Source organism: Etheostoma cragini, chromosome 20 (genome assembly GCF_013103735.1).
Source record: "Etheostoma cragini isolate CJK2018 chromosome 20, CSU_Ecrag_1.0, whole genome shotgun sequence".
Classification (NCBI taxonomy): domain Eukaryota; kingdom Metazoa; phylum Chordata; class Actinopteri; order Perciformes; family Percidae; genus Etheostoma; species Etheostoma cragini.
The window spans coordinates 12,896,231-12,912,230 of record NC_048426.1 but is presented as its reverse complement, the minus strand read 5'-3'; the positions used below and the strand labels follow the sequence as shown (position 1 = coordinate 12,912,230).

At 40.1% G+C, this 16,000-nt stretch overlaps 1 protein-coding gene across 2 annotated transcripts in view; it reads right to left on the bottom strand.

The window, feature by feature from the left end:
• Positions 1–1,326: 1,326 nt before the first annotated feature.
• Positions 1,327–16,000, bottom strand: part of rnf144aa (ring finger protein 144aa) — a 28,328-nt gene continuing 13,654 nt past the window's right edge. For both annotated transcript variants that reach the window (XM_034859271.1, XM_034859272.1), the window contains exons 2-8: positions 11,313–11,463; positions 10,019–10,123; positions 8,959–9,019; positions 7,318–7,534; positions 5,552–5,699; positions 5,055–5,144; positions 1,327–3,349 (exon numbers count right to left, since the gene is read on the bottom strand). In XM_034859271.1, the coding sequence (XP_034715162.1) occupies positions 3,218–3,349; positions 5,055–5,144; positions 5,552–5,699; positions 7,318–7,534; positions 8,959–9,019; positions 10,019–10,123; positions 11,313–11,463 (904 nt within the window). In that variant the 3' untranslated portion in view covers positions 1,327–3,217. The remainder of the gene's footprint in view (positions 3,350–5,054; positions 5,145–5,551; positions 5,700–7,317; positions 7,535–8,958; positions 9,020–10,018; positions 10,124–11,312; positions 11,464–16,000) is intronic.

The window sequence follows — 16,000 nt, the reverse complement described above, 5'->3', positions numbered from 1 at the left end:
AGAAAAATCATGCAGCTTCATCTCTTGACACAACCGGTTATAAAATATAAATTGCTGCTCGTAACCAAACTTTATCTTAGGATAGTTTCAGCGTAGATTGTGAGCTTTTGTAAAATAAACTTCTTATTCAAGGGCCACAGCTTAGAAGCAAGCCCTTGACTTGGTCAAACTGTCCTATTTCAACACCTGTGCTGATGTTTAATTAAGTGTGTGTATAAGCCTTTATATTGAGCCCTGATAAGCCTCTCATGTAGAAAAAAAAGACATAGATATCACTGCAGTGATTGTAAGGTTTGCTGTTTGGCCCTTTTATGTTTGTTGCATAACACATTATCTACTTGTCCAGTGGTGCCAGCAAAAGGAGAATGTTGTGTAAAAATGGAAGTGGCCATGATTTTGTATTACTTTAGTTAGTTTGTCCCCACCCAATATTTTGATAACGGTGATAGATTTGTGTTTAAATGAACATTTTTGCACTTTCTAAAATTAATCTTAATTCTGGTGATATCAGAGACCTAATAACATTAAATTATGAAACCCCCTTTTTAAGTATAGATGCAATCTCTCATATGTATTGACGTTTCTATTGAGTAGACATTGAGTTCAGCTGCTAAACTCCTGTTAAACACAGCAGGCACCATACCACAAACATTACAGATTATATTAAGAAGTCAAACAATAAAAACCCATATACAGTACAGCGTTTACATAAAGAAGCATTAAAATAGCTTTCCACCTTGTAAAAACTTAATACATTACAAATACATGGTCAAAAATGCACATACAGTTGATAGCTCAATTTACTTATCCTTTTCAGGAAATTTGCTTGGCACGATTGTCATAAAAACAAAAACTGGAGTAATTTATCTATTTTTTGGAGGAAAGCACCAAACTTTAAAAGTAGAAAATTGGGCTGGCTTTGATATCAAATGATCATGCTAATACAGTAGATGACAACACTGATAACAAACCAGGCTGCAGCTAAAGTACTCGAAATGTAAGGATGCTAATAATTACGAATCTCATAGCTAATATCGGCTAAATTTATCAGCCCTGGAGTGAGTTTAGCTCAGATTAGCTACTGTTTACTATTGAACTGTTTTAGTAACTACAGCCACATTTCTCATGAAATGCTACATAAACACTGGCAATCACACCAGAATAAAAGGAAAAATAAGCAGTAGTAAATGGCTTTTTGAAACATTTGAATGGCTATGCATGGTAAAAAAAAAGATTAACAGAACAAGGCAAACATATTGAAATAATTAAATTATAACTAAATAGTTTCACCTTTGCTTCACAAAAACAGTTTCTCTGTTAAGTAAAGTAAAGGAACAAAGATACCCCAAAAAATGAACAATGGCCAACCTCTATCCTGGTTTTCAAGCTCAGAAACATTAAATATAGCTAAAAGCAGATGGATAACAGCAACATAGAAGATGAAAAAATATGAATAGTTTCAGGAAAAACTCCTTGGTAAAATAAAATCTATGATATGCAAATATATGGTGATTCATTCTACAGCTTCCACTATATAAACCTACTTATGACAGACAGTTGTTTGATAAATCACCAGCCTTTTAAGAATGGTAATGTACAAACTTGCATAGATAAAGTGATATAGTACAAAGCAGCTTTATAATTCTGTGCCCAAAAACGGAACTTTTTATATTTACTCTACAGGCTTTTCTGACGCCCCTGCAGGGAACAGCTGCTTGTTGTTGGAGGTCTAACGACCAACACTCGGACCACTAACATATGCAAGTTTGCAATTTGGCCAGGTATTTGCTAAATCTCAAAGTGGGCGATCTGATCTGAGTTAAGCTAAAGATTGTATGTTATGATGCAGCTCTTCTGCTCAAAAAGGCGTAGGAAATACAGGCTCTAGGTCACACAAAACATCAGTTTAGTTTGTTTTTATTCATCTTTTTGTTTACTGTATGGCTATTAACAGTGTGGCATATGGATGACATCATAGAATCATCTGAATATAAAGGGTTTCACTAACCTGTCTGTAATGCTCTAAATGCTGTTGAACATGCTTTCCCTGGGATTATTTGGACTTTTACTCTTTAATGCACAGGGGAAAATGCTGAATTTTGGCTAATCTCAATGTAAGGCTATTCATTTCTATTTGGCTAAACCACCACCTGGGGACTGACAATTACAGGAGTGACATCTCTTTAGTAGTATTAAAATGGGTCCACAACATGTGGCCAAAAAGTCCTTTAATAGACTTTAAATTAATGTTGAACTTAAAGGGGAGTACCACTTAATTTCTGGTTTAAGATCAATGAGATTTATGACCCCACACACACACCTGGAGAGAGAGAATGAATTTGAAAAGATGGTATTGGTAATAATGAAAAAGCTAAATGTTGAACAAAAGTGGTGTTCATTGTCACTTGACCATAGATATTAGTATTGTTTTAAATTTGAGTGGCAATCCCCTTTAAGTGTACCTTGCAGTTTGGAAAACACTCAAAAGTACAACATAGACACTACTCTGAGCACAGTTCTATTAAAAGCAACAGGTTATAAAACATTGACATCATCAAGAGGACGTGCTCTACATTGCGTTCAGTAACAGCCTCCCATCTCTACCTCAGTCTTGAGCATGACGTAAGAATCATGTTCCATGTGCAAATCAAGTGAACACCAAACATGCGTGGTGTAACTCTAATGCTACTGACTGAATCTGTAGAGCTACATTGAGTGTGGTGATGGGGAAAAGCTGTTGTTGCGTTTGACAAACTGACAAAACAGAGCAATTAACTAAAAGTTCTATGGTGGCTCCTGCATTACATTGTTCATACAAGAGAAAAGCCTTTCTTAACTTTGATTTTTTCCGTTGTTTTTAGTCCATGCCACAGTTATCTGCAACTAAGGACCACTTGATGTGGGCCAGAGTTCCTTTGCGTCTCCAAACTACCAACGTCTAACACACGGCACCCGTGGTCCTTAGAAAAGTCTGACTTCCTCTGACCATTTACCCTTCACCTCCCTTCAAGCCAAGGTGTAGGGTCGCATTTCTACCATGCCTCTCTTATGCAGAGCGATGGATCCCAAAGTGGCTGGTGCTGGTGCAGACTCAGCCCCCCCCAAAAATTAAGCACTCAAAGCTGTTGGGAGGAGAATAATGTAAAAGGGTGAAAAGAAAAGAAAAAAACACGGCCCATCCATGAAGCGCCTCTCTGCTCCTGCTCTGATGGCGTGTTTAGGTTGGCAATGGGTCGTCATCACCTTTGCTGCACTTGCACTTGCAGCAGAGGACGATGGGAGTGGCCAGAAGGAGGAAGGGGGAGGCAACCAGCAGGAGCAGGCCAAAGCCAGCAAAGATCCCCACAACCTGCAGGAAGACATCATAAAAAATAAATACACTGATGTAAATAGAGCATTTATGCATACAGTACCAGCTACGTGTTAGAATTGTGTGCAGCAATGTAACACTTGACACAGCATGATCTTATAGAACACACGTATTGGTGCAAAATGCATGTGCCTTGCTTCAGCATGCCAAAACAAGAACAAGTATTTTCAATAGTTCTTATTGTAAAACTTGTGAACTAAATATATAAGATGATGCTAATTTTTGTTTACTATTGTTTTTTGTTTACAATTTCACTGACCATTGCCTTGATTCCTTCCAAAGAAATGCTATACTACAAGTTGACCTGCAGATGGCACTCAAAACAACTTAAGCCCAGTTGCTTCAAATGCATGAGAAAGCTTTGTTATCCTAGTGACTACAGACTTTTATATATCTATATATATATATATATATATATATATATATTTTGTCTTTGTGAGAAAACACGTGTACACAGAAATATTGGAAGTGATGAACAAACCCACTTTATCTGTCGCGACGGAGATAGATAGAGTAGATCGGCAACAATTAAAACCATTTAAGAAATAATGACTGAAAACTGAAAATGCTTCACTTTGAATTAACTAGGGAGGAATATATTTTTGACTTTCTGGCAGTGTTTCGACAAAGACTAGTCCAGGTGAAACTCTTTACTGTTATGAGCATAGCAAGTAAGTAAATTAACCACATGGTGGAGCCAGACACCAACAAGTCCAGAGCCCCATAATGAAATACATAACATAGTCACATGAAACAGTGAAATGTAACAGCACAATGCTTTTTCTCCCGAGGACAAAAAGACACATTTTTGGGGAAACGCTTGCACATTAGCTCACACATTGCTTACTTTCTTTTTTTACAGCTAGTATACAAGCTGCGCTGTAGAGGAAAGCACAGTGGAGGGAGCACTGTGTGCTCTCATTTTACTCAGATGACGCTTATTTGTACGCCGTTTGTACACATGACCGTTCATGTACCTGAAGGTAGACATAGACCCCATGTTGTCAGGGAGAGAAGTCTTTTTTTTTGTAAGATAGGTTTGTCTTGGTACATCTTGTAATTATGAGGGAGGCTTTTTAGATGGGGGGGGGGGGGTGATGTGGTCTCCACCAGCTGAACTATAATCATATGACTCAGTGTGGCCCACTGGGCAACAGATGCCAATGTTGACAAAATAACAAGTGTGTTGGACAAAGGGATGTGCCAACCCATACATAGATTATTAGGCTAAGGACGGATACAAATTTAGGAACTGAACAACCAAGTCGGCCTCTGTCGAAGATTTAACACATATCTAATCGTGATGATGTGTCAACCACTATTTGAAATGTAGGAAATTACATGTTATATCTAATCCTTTACATGTAATCCATCATCATTTCATTTGGTAGCCTATCAGTAAAGAAGGACATTGGTTATGTAAACCTTTTTTTTTTTTTTAAGTATGAAAGGTGATTATAAAGCTTAGTGGAAACCAGCAGGACACTGACCACCAGGCACTTGCGTTGCATGTGGATCAAGCTGTCATTTTACTATCGTCCTGTCAAGATAATGCTAGTCCATTACTGAAAGTGAGTGTGAGCCAGAAAGAGGCAGAACCAGGAAGCACGTGTATGGCCACAGGCTGCAGTGTGGTTAAATGGCGCCGGGGGGGCAAGTGAGTGAGACAAGGGGGGTTTCTCACCTGTGTTCTGTGCCAGATAACAGACGCCCTGGAGTGGCCCAGTTTGTTCCGACAGGGTCCTTTGTCATAGTGGATCAGGAGAAAGTCATCCTGTCACACAAACACACATGTATGCACACGTTATAGATTAAGATTGACCATTAGCACACTGAAAGACACAGGTAGCTGAGAAAATTGCCTTTTAAATGAACTGTGTTGTCCGGTTGTCTGCGCTTACACAATTAAGACTACATAAAGGCACCATGACCATAAGTAACCCCTTTCCATCCTCAATTTCTAGAAAAAATAAAAACATCTCATCCCTTTCTCATCAAGACCAAGGTTAAGCTATAATTTCCTGATGAAGAAAGCTATTGCTGTCATAGGGGGACAAATGACGTCTACACCCACGATTATCACAATGTCCAAACAGAGTACCATGTTAAAAAAATATAGTGCATCTTGCTCTATATTGCAGTCAACATCAAGGAATATGGATATTAGGAAAAAAAACTCACATCCAGGGACTCCAAACAGTACCAGCAGAAGGCATGTTTGCAGTTCTTGCACATCATCTGTGCACAGCCCTCATCCCTCTCAATGTAAACTTTACATTTAGGACAGCGCTTGATTGGTGCGTCATCCTCTTCATTCTTATAGAAAGAGCTGGGGGAGAAAAAGACAAGTCTGATGGGATTTTTATTCCCAACACAAAATAAAAAGTCCCAAATCACTCAATATTCACTTTACATGAGGTGCTGGGGATGAGTTTGCTTTAATGCAGCAATCAATATTCACAATCTTTGGTGTAAGAGGATTGTGTAAAACAGTGGACAGTTTGAGTTCAGGAGCTGACAACTCTTCTAAAAACCAGTCACATACGTTATTGAACCACCACCAAAACTCTTATTTTTCTCTCCTGTTGATGTCGGTTTGTCTGAATGCATTTGTCCTGTGTCAGTAAAGTGCTGAACCCTGACATTTGGGAGCAAGTGGCTATCATTCAGGGCACTGTCCTAGGACAACAAACAAGCCTATTAATGACCAGTGGAGGGGGCAGTCATTTGTAAAGAACAAACAGAATCCACAATTAGAGCAAACAAGTGTAGTTCAAAGGCAGAGGCTCTTTAAAACTTAAGAGTAGACCTGTTAATCCTCTCTTCCTCCACTGTGGCCTTTGAGCTTGGTCCTGGACCTGTGCAGGTAGAGGAAAGCTCTGCAGAGCTAATGACGTTTCCAGTGTAAGAGGATATCACAAAGAAACGGGTCAGCTGCATATGTCTCTGGGTAGCCCTCGTCTAACCTCACAGGCAGATCCTTTATCCTTAAAAGTAATAAGCCCATCCCGGACTGCTTTACTGCAGTTTAGTTCCAGTCGATTGTTTTATATCAGCCTATTCATTTGTGCTTGAGCCCTGGCAGATGTTCAACTGAGCAGTGGCTGCAAAACAGCCAGCCAAGCAAGCTGTCATTCTATATTTAAAGACTCACTGAATAAATCCTTCTGTATATTGACAAGTGGTTCAGGACTCCAGTCAGGTGAGCTAAACATGACGTATGGCTCCAGTTAAAAAATGAATACCATTTCCAGGGATTGCATCTGCAGAAGCTTTACAGCAGCTGACACCGACACAACACGCCAAAATGGGATATATTAATACCTGTTGGAAGGTATGGAGGTAGTAAAATTATTTGGATAATGTAGACAAAGTATTACTTGAATGGATACTGCTGGTGTATAACACTTTTAACCAAATATGTAAAATTGTAACTAAATTATGACTAAAGTACTCATTTAATGTTATTAATTAATTATGTAATTAATTGTAAATTACATTTTTTAATTTGTATTGCATTTTGTACACAGTAGTTAATACTACGGCTGCAACTAACTGATTAATCCATAAATCGTTTTCTCCATTATGTCAGAGAAAAAGGATAAAATGGCCATCACAGTTTCTTGAAGCCCAAGTTGACATATTCAAACTGATGCGTGCGACCAAGAGTCCAAAACCTAATGATCTTTAGTTTAAGAACATAAAAGATAAAGAAAACCAGCAAATATTCACGTCTGTTGACTGACAAAATGATTAACGCTGAAAGCCTTAATGGGCCACCTGAAGAGAAGGGAGTGTTTAGTCAGGGTGTCAGGTATATGGAGGTAAGACAGAAACATTGTAATCTCTGATCTGACTAATAACAGATGAGAGAAATTGGGAAAACAAGACTTTCAATTCCAACAGTACAATGGACCATAAACGGATAAACGCTTAAAAGGCAGTACCTGTTTTCTCCTGGTAGGAAGGAGGTAATGGGCAGGTTGTTCTCTTGGCAGGCCTGTCCGGGGTGCCAGTTGGCCTTGCAGGTCGAGCAGAACTCGAGGGCACAGACGGTGCATTGGACCAGCTGGGGCCGCGCAGGAGAATCAGCTTCCTTCAGTTGGCACACGGCCTGGCAGGTTGAGGAAGGGCACCACGTCCGGCACGGGTCCAGCAGCACCTCTGATAGAACAAAAGTGCCAGCATCATGGACAGTAGCTCTCTTAAAGGGTTTGTTAATCCAATTCACAAAGAAATCATTAACATTGGGACTTTTTTTTTCCTTCAAATCTCAGCATGTAAAAACCAGAACAATGTATCCTGCTTATGTTGGAATATGTCATCATTTTAACTAATTTCCATAATGACTTTTCCAAACTCTTTTGAATGTGAAACAAAGACCAGTTGTTTTTGCAAGTTATGTTCTAAGTTGGTAGAATGATGTGCTTGCCCCATCCTCTCCTTCCTTTCCCTTCCCTCTTTGCCAAAAAGTCTGAGCACACATTCCACATGCACTCTTGGCTCAGCCTGAGAAATATGGAACGGTTACAGCAACTGTTCTGCCTGACTCGACTGGGACATTATGTGACGGCTGACTGCCCATATCCAGACAGCATCAACAGCTTTTTCCGAGGCTTTCTGGGGATGGGAATTTATTTACAGGACCCCCTCTGTGTTCCTATGTATTTATTTGTAGTCGTTCATGCACTTATGTATGCAAGTGAGATCTGCATGTTCTGGTCTACAATTTATGCCTGTGTGTAGGTGGAGAACCTGCAGGGCGAGTATAATCAAAGAGTGATAGCACGGCTTGGTTACTGCTATCTCTGTGTTAAATGGAACTCTAATATTACTTATTAGCATGTCTACATTGACAGCATGGAGTGACACAGACACATTATCTTCCCTGCAATGATATCCAAGCCTTTTACTAGTCTGTTAACATTTATTCGACAAACAGTGTAAACAAACAGCAGACATTAAATACACAGCTGCACGCTGAAGCTGAGATAAAAGGATTTGACTAAAATATCTTGCTATGCTGCTAAGAGACCTGCCCGCATCAGAATCAGTCAGACAGTTTACGAGTCTAGAGCCGGACCAATCCAATTAGTATCTCTTTAAACAAAGTCTGGGAGGCTATCCCCTTCATGTATATTTGATGGGAGACAGGGTTGAGTCAGAATACTGCAGTACAAATCAGACAAATGTTAGGCCTGAGTACCTGTCACAAGAATATCCCTTGCCTGCATGATTATTTGTGGTTCATGAATGGTATTGAATCCATAACCTTTTTGTGTCAGAAGTCAAAATTGAAACAATTAATTTTAAAGCAGATGACTGCTGTACATGAGCTACATTTAGATCTACTGAACAATTGAGCATTGCTCAAATCTTTTCTATTAGATTTGAGCATGAGTGGTTAAATGAGCAGCAGTAAGGCTATACTTGCAAGACAGGATTGTCATCAATCTTTTTGTGTCACAATGATATACAGTATCCTTGGAGGATAGGAGGGTACACGTGAGTGTGCGATTGACAGTCATTGCTCATGCACCACCCACTGAAGATAACGACGTACTGCAGCAACTTTTGCGTTAACTCACCCCTTTCGAACTGAAGCTTCTTGTATTTCTGCATCATCTCAGTGGCCACCAGGCACTCAATCTACAGGGAGAGAGGAGACGAGAAATAAACAGGTGATTGTGCTTATTTATAACAGAGGCTGCAACTAACAATTACACATTCATTGTGTGAATATCATTTCAATATATCAATGGCAAGTTCAAATTTCTACAGGATCAGAACTCACTATTAGCGTACAAACAAGGTCTTTTTTCCGTTATCAGATTGCCAGAACATATTCAAGGTGCGTACGCAGGCCCACTCAAGGTTAAATGCACTCATTTAACGGGCAATGAAATGAGCATTCGGGCTTTGTTAAAAAGCAGTCGATTACTAGGTGAGAGCATTTCTGTCAGAGCAGACGGGGATGAGGCATGATTTGCCTAGCAAAGTAGAGTAGCTGGGTTTCCATTAAGGGCCAGTGACACTGATTGATTAGAAACATAAGGCCTTGATGTGCTGAACCATGCTGTGCCTACAGGCCTCTGAGACCATGTGAGAGAGTTGGTGAGTTCATCAACAAAAACTGCCTGGAGGAATCCCTCAGATTGACCACAGCTGCTCATTATAATACAATAAACACACCGGCAGGTGGAGCGCAGTGGTCATTTTGAGTAATGCTAGGGCATTGAGGTGGCGTATATTTGTGTTAAACTTGCAAACTAAAGGTTAATTTTATTAGCTTAAACTTCTTTATGTAGTAGGAAAAAGAGCAGCACGATAGAAGATTTGTGACATGGAAAGGACCAGTAGAGATAATGTCACGGTTTTGCTTATTTCGAGCACATGCATTACCAGTTCTGCAAGTGCTACATTTGCATGTAGATATAGTAGCCCATTATGCAACTTCTATGCAAAATTTCGTGCACCTCTCTGTGGAAAAATAAAAACGTGATGAACTCCAGTCTATCGGACATGATCATATTCATGATTCTGACGAGCAGCAGAGGGTTGTTCTGATATGTGCAACCAGTCACCATCCAAAAGAGCAAGTTCATCTAATGACAAAGTAAAAATGTGTCTTTTCCTTTAAATCAATACCTCATTTTCCAGCAAGTGTCCTCTTTTGGGACAAGCAGAGTCTGGACAGCTAATTGCAGTTTCAAGGCCTTCTTTAATCAGGAGTTCCACATACTGCTTCAGGCACTGAGGAAAAAAACAGACAGACATACACAACATTGATCCAGTTCTACATCCAGTCTGTTAGACGGAAAAAGGCAAAGCAAAACAATCACACCAGAAAAGGTGGTACACAAACTGGCCTAAAAGTCTCTCTTGATCGCCATCTCTGACTGCTGCCTCAGAAATATCTAGCTATAGGTAAGAAAACAGAGCATTTAACAATTAAAGAGCCAGATCTTTCCCTCAGGAGTTGGTGGAGACAAGACCAAAACAGAACCCAAAGCGTACTTTTCTGTGTGTCTGCTGGAAGTTTGAATAGTTGTTTGCAAAATACAAGTCGACACAATGTTGTGTTTACAGGTTGTTCTGCTTCCCCTCAGGCCCGAAATGTGTCCATCAATGCTACTTAACATAGTAGCATTTGAATATAACTTTTGCTATTTGGGGGAAGCCAGTGAGCCAAATTTGGTTGCAAATTTACATTTATGAGAACAGCTGATCCTTTACAAAGCTGAAAAATCTACAAGATAATGTAAGACTTTATAGAATTTCCATTTGAAACACATGCACTAGCATTTTATTAGCTTCTATTCTATGTTTAAGTGTTTCTCTACACTGTGGATTTTATTTTCCGTTTAATGAAACTACTTAGAAATATCAATATCACATAAGATGGTGATAGAAAAGTAGCTCAAGTGAGATATCCGGCAGTCTTTGTGTTTACATTGTGGTTAAGCTCTGTGGAATAAACTGTACTAACTGAACTTTGGTAATTACTGCCGCTGTCCAGACTGTGTTCTAGGAAGTAGTTTCTATTTTTTTGGTTCTATTATTCTTGGACATTGTCTCCTAATCTCTGGACTAGAATGGTTACTAGTCCTCTATTCCAGCATTTTCACATAGCTCAGTGTTTCACAAGAGGGATGGAGTTTTGTAATTTAAAACATTAAAAATCCTGTGTGGCTCTTATTTACCTACAACTGGGTCTGAACATGTTTGCACAGCATAAAACAAGTCATTTTGGCAACCTCTGATCTATGGCTTGTATTGCTGATGAACTGTAACTTTCTTCTCCATATCAGCTTTGAATATTGCTCAATAATATATATATATATATATTATATTATATAAACTTGTTTTGTAGATCCTTTATTTTTTCCTTAAGTCACCATTCTGCAGAAATGTGTTGCTGTTTGTAGAGCATCCTGCTCACCAGTGTACAGAAGACACATTGGCACTGTGTGATGGTGGTCATCTGCTCCAGAGGGAACTCTCCAAGGCACAGCTTACACGAGACCAGGGGGTCCACGGCCAGCTCCCAGGTGGGACGGTACCGTGCCGTGGTCATCTTCACCGCCACAGAGCTGAAACATAAAGGAACAAAGAGCTATGGTTAATGAAGCCAAATGCATCCTAAAATTACGTGAACACTGTGGAATGGTTAATGCTCATAATACCGCAATTGGCAAAAGGAAGTCCTTGTGTGGGTCAGTTTTGTTTGTCTCTCCATAATACATCCAGAGTCCAAGCTGTGCTTTATTTGTTGTGACACAAGGAATGACGTATGAGCACAGACTTTTAAAAAAATGCATTGTGTGTTGTGTCCAGTGAGGACGAGGACACACACGCCGAATTGCACCAGATCTGTCTAAATGGCCCTTGTCAGCCATTCATTTTTATTCCAGGCCTAATGCTTTTAGCTTCCTTCAAAGAAAAGAAAGTTTTCAAAAGATTTTGAAACTCCGGGAGCCATCAAATATGTCAGCTCCTTGTGAAGAATTCACTTGGGATGAAATAACACCTTTTTATTTTTCTTCACTGCGCGTCATCGCGTCTCTTCATGAGAGTCAGAAAGGGTTATTTTAGGCCGTCTCGTCTCACCCTCTCCTTCTCTCTGCAGCTGAGAGCACCCACTCTGCTGTTTACAGGAAGTGGTATTGCGCAAACGACGTCAACACTCAAGCTCTCCTCATGCTGCTTAGCAACCGGCTAAAGGAGGATTTCGAAGATGGAGAAGAAGGGAGAGAAGCATGGCAGAGGAGAAAAGACAGAGAGAGATTGTGGTTTGCTTTCACTGGTCATAACGAGTCGGCCTCAATGGCAACTGCCTGTTCACAGGCGTATAAGAAGTGGAGAAAGAGAGTGGGAGGAGAGAGCTTTAAGAGTTGAAGTGATGATGCTCCATGGACTCTTGTGCTACCCATAGAGGGGAGTGAAGAGAAATAATGACTTTGAGCTATGGTTTAGCAGGGATATAATATAATTTCACACCGCCCCTTCTTAACAACACATTTATCCACCATGGGTCAACTTCCTTCGGGTGCTGGGGGAAGGCAATCCACACATGATACATGCTAGCACAATACGATAAAAATGGAAACCGAGACCAATCTGTTGTGATAATGAGGCAAATCCAGGGAGTCACGTGATGGGCTGTAGCCTTTGGTGCAAAATGGAGTGTCAAGCAGAACACATGTCCATCTCGTTTCTTTTATTTAGATCTTGTTATTTCTTTTTTCCCTGTGAAAATAAAAAAATTGGGTCTGGCATCAGTAAGGACTTCTCACTTTTTACTGCTGTTCAGGGAAAGAGGAAGATTCCCAATGGAGAGTGAGGCGACATGAGTACATCCTATAAGGAAGATTATTATTAGACACTCTTTGAAAATCTGTGAGTAATTGAATACTGCAGCTGACAAGGCGAAATGCATCACTTCACTTCAAGCTACACGCAGACAGAAAAAAAGACAACGCAGGCGTCAGGCTTTTTTCTTATTCATCAATATGTGTTAAGGGTTTCAGAAGCCAGATAACATCTTCTTTTCAATATAACGTATACTGTCAAGAAGATTAATAGAGTCCCCCCCCCCCCCCCCCATAACATATTATTTTATCTAGAATATCTTTAGCTTTGTGTTTTCTCTTTACTCACTCTGAGGGTTTGCAAGTGTAGTGTCCCATTTAGTCACCGTTTTTCCCCCCAATTAAAAAGATTACTAAACTATTTCAACACATAATGAGACCAGCCTCACCATACCTTTTAGTAATGAGTTAACAGGATGAAAAACTGTAAGTAAGCACAAATAACACCAGATGCCACTATGAAACCGCCAACAGAAAGGAAACCGCAAGTCAAAATAAGTGCAGAAGACAAAACATTTCTTTAAATTGTGTAACCAAATACTCAAAGACGAGACGGTACAGAGCAGCTAAGGGCCCTACCTCAGGTGATCCCACTGTGCACCTGTTCTCAGTAAGTGATCCATTTAGATCACGCCTGACTAAAACAAATATCTCGTTTGATAAAATCTGATTGCCTCAATTCTTCCTTCTTCGCATCTTTTCATCGTGGCAAGTAGGAGGATGGATGAGAACACTGCAAAGTGAGAAAATATCAGATGCACCTCATGTCTGACTCACTCAAATTGCCTGGCATTGACCCATCTATTCACCATCTATCACACTGAACAGAAAGCACTGAGAGGTGAGGGCGCTCTATTATGTTAGGTTCTGAGCTTGTATACAAAAGCTCAAATGGCAAATTTGTTATCTGGATGGAGCCAAGGACTTGAGAACATGACCCTCGGGGGAGTGTGTGGGAAGGTGGGTTCTTTGGTTGTCCAAAATAATACCTGACGTAATTAAATTATAATTGGTAATGAGCCATATTTAAATAGGTAAGTGCAAACGTGGAGTATGTGTCAGCTTCAAAGCGGGTCTGATAGGCAACGTGAAGCACGAGCTCCAAAGGGGCAAATGTAAAGGTTACGGCATCATAAAAACATCAAACTTTGAGAAACTTCCCAGGCAAAGAGTCAGATGTTGCATGTGAAAAAAAACAAAAAAAGGTTATCTTATTAGGACTATAAAAGATATGTCAAATGTATGTATTTAGTTAAGTATGCTACTATGTAATTGTATTTTTCTCAAAATACTTATATTGCAAACCCTCAACCCCATTTTTTAGTAAATCTCCAGGTGCACACTTGTTTATGAGTGTGTTCAAACATAGTGCGCTGACTGTAAGATGTCAGTTTGCAGTTTTTATTAGACAGTGCAATTGGTGTTGTTAGAAGAAGAAACTTTTTTTATTCGTCACATACAATTGTACAGTACAATGTAGTGGCATTCAATACCTGTATTTAACCCACCCTAAGCATTAGGAGCAGTGGACAGCCACGTACAGCGTCCTGAGAGCAACGTCGAGTTCAGTGTCTTCCTCAAGGATACTTGCAAACCATCAAAGTAAATAAAGAGAATAAAAGTAATTCATCGTCTTGACTGTGCATGTTAAAGTATTGAAAAAAAGATGCCACCTGACTCTGTAATCCTCACTGAACATACATTGATGAATAAGTACACAACACCCAAAATGCTGATATTTATTTTTTGTCTCTGCTTGTAATTTAAATTGTAGTGATGCATTCTGCGTCGTCAGCTGCAGTTTCCAATCATTTACAGATTTCCAATGAGTGTCTGTCTAATAATAGACTTCCTTATGTACCCTACCTCTCCATTGGGAATCTTCCACTCTCTGAGTAGCAGTAAGAGAAGTCGTTACTGAGGGCAGACCCAATTTCTTTTCTTTTTCCAGGGACAAAAGAATAACTAGATCTAGATAAAAGAAATAAGATGGAGACATGCGTTCTTCTTGACACTCCTGTAGCAGTGTCTTGCTTAGGGAGAGCAAAGACAAATGCTACTCTTGGTCAGGTTCTGAACCACTGTCCAGGGGGCGCAGAGCACTGTCCTTCCAGCTGAAACTACTTACTATTGTACGCTTGGTTAATATATAAATATGCCAAAGCCAATTTTGGTCTCATCCAACTATTATTTCTTCACTCCCTTCTTGAATTTTCCCAACAGACACATCAGAGAACTCACGCTTAACCCAAAAAAGGCCTCAAAAGGTTAAGTCTCAAAACTGTGCAGCTGCTGACTTGAATGACAGCAGTTCCAAGCGGACTGAAAAGAGTCTGTTGCTTTGTCTGTCTCCATGTCTAAGCTGCTAATCTCCATTAGCTCTGAGGCAACAACAAAAGCAGGCAGTAAAAAGTAATTTGCACTGCGGAGTAAGACTTTCTAATAGTGTGTGCTTTTACATTCAAATCGGTTTCTCTACTCCCAGACTTTATATTGGCTTTGCTTATACTGACAGAATGGGTCAATGGGGACAAATGAAATTGTTTTGTAAGGATGGACTGAGGAGGGAGGGAGAGAGAGAGAGAGAGAGCGAGAGTGAGGGAGGGAGGGGGAAAAAGAGAGAGAGGGGAGGGGGGGAGGAGAAGAGAGAAAGAGAAAGACACACACACACAAAGGACAATGCGTTTTCATGAGACAAGGCAGTGCAGCGCCATCCTTCTGCTGCATTATTAACTTGATGTCCCATTATCACTCGGAAACACACAAACATTATATTCAGAGTTATGGCAGTGTGCATACAAGCCTTTCATGCACTGTGAGTGTGTGTGTGTTCATTTCAGATATAGCCCTCCAGAATACTATGTGTCCAAAAAGGTCAGGTCAGCAAGCTAAAGATCAATAAAGCGGGAGTCAGAAGGGAGTCACAAGTCAAACATCCATCCTGGGAAGTGGTCACCATGTCTCAGTCAACAGTCTGAAGGGGCTCACACACGTATGCACACGCACATTACCAATCCATTGACTGGAGTGGAAATGGTCATGCAGGACCAATTGAGGAGAACTTCTCCAGGCAGTTTGAAGTGGAAGAGATTTCTTGCTGCAGTATGATACCATCCATTAAACTTTTTCTTTTTTTAATCTACTACAGCTTCATCACATGTTGTGTAACAATGAGATCACTTGCAGTACACAAAAAGACATATTAACCACTGACATGAATAAGGACAAGAACAACAGACAGCAAACCAAGCTTTAAGCC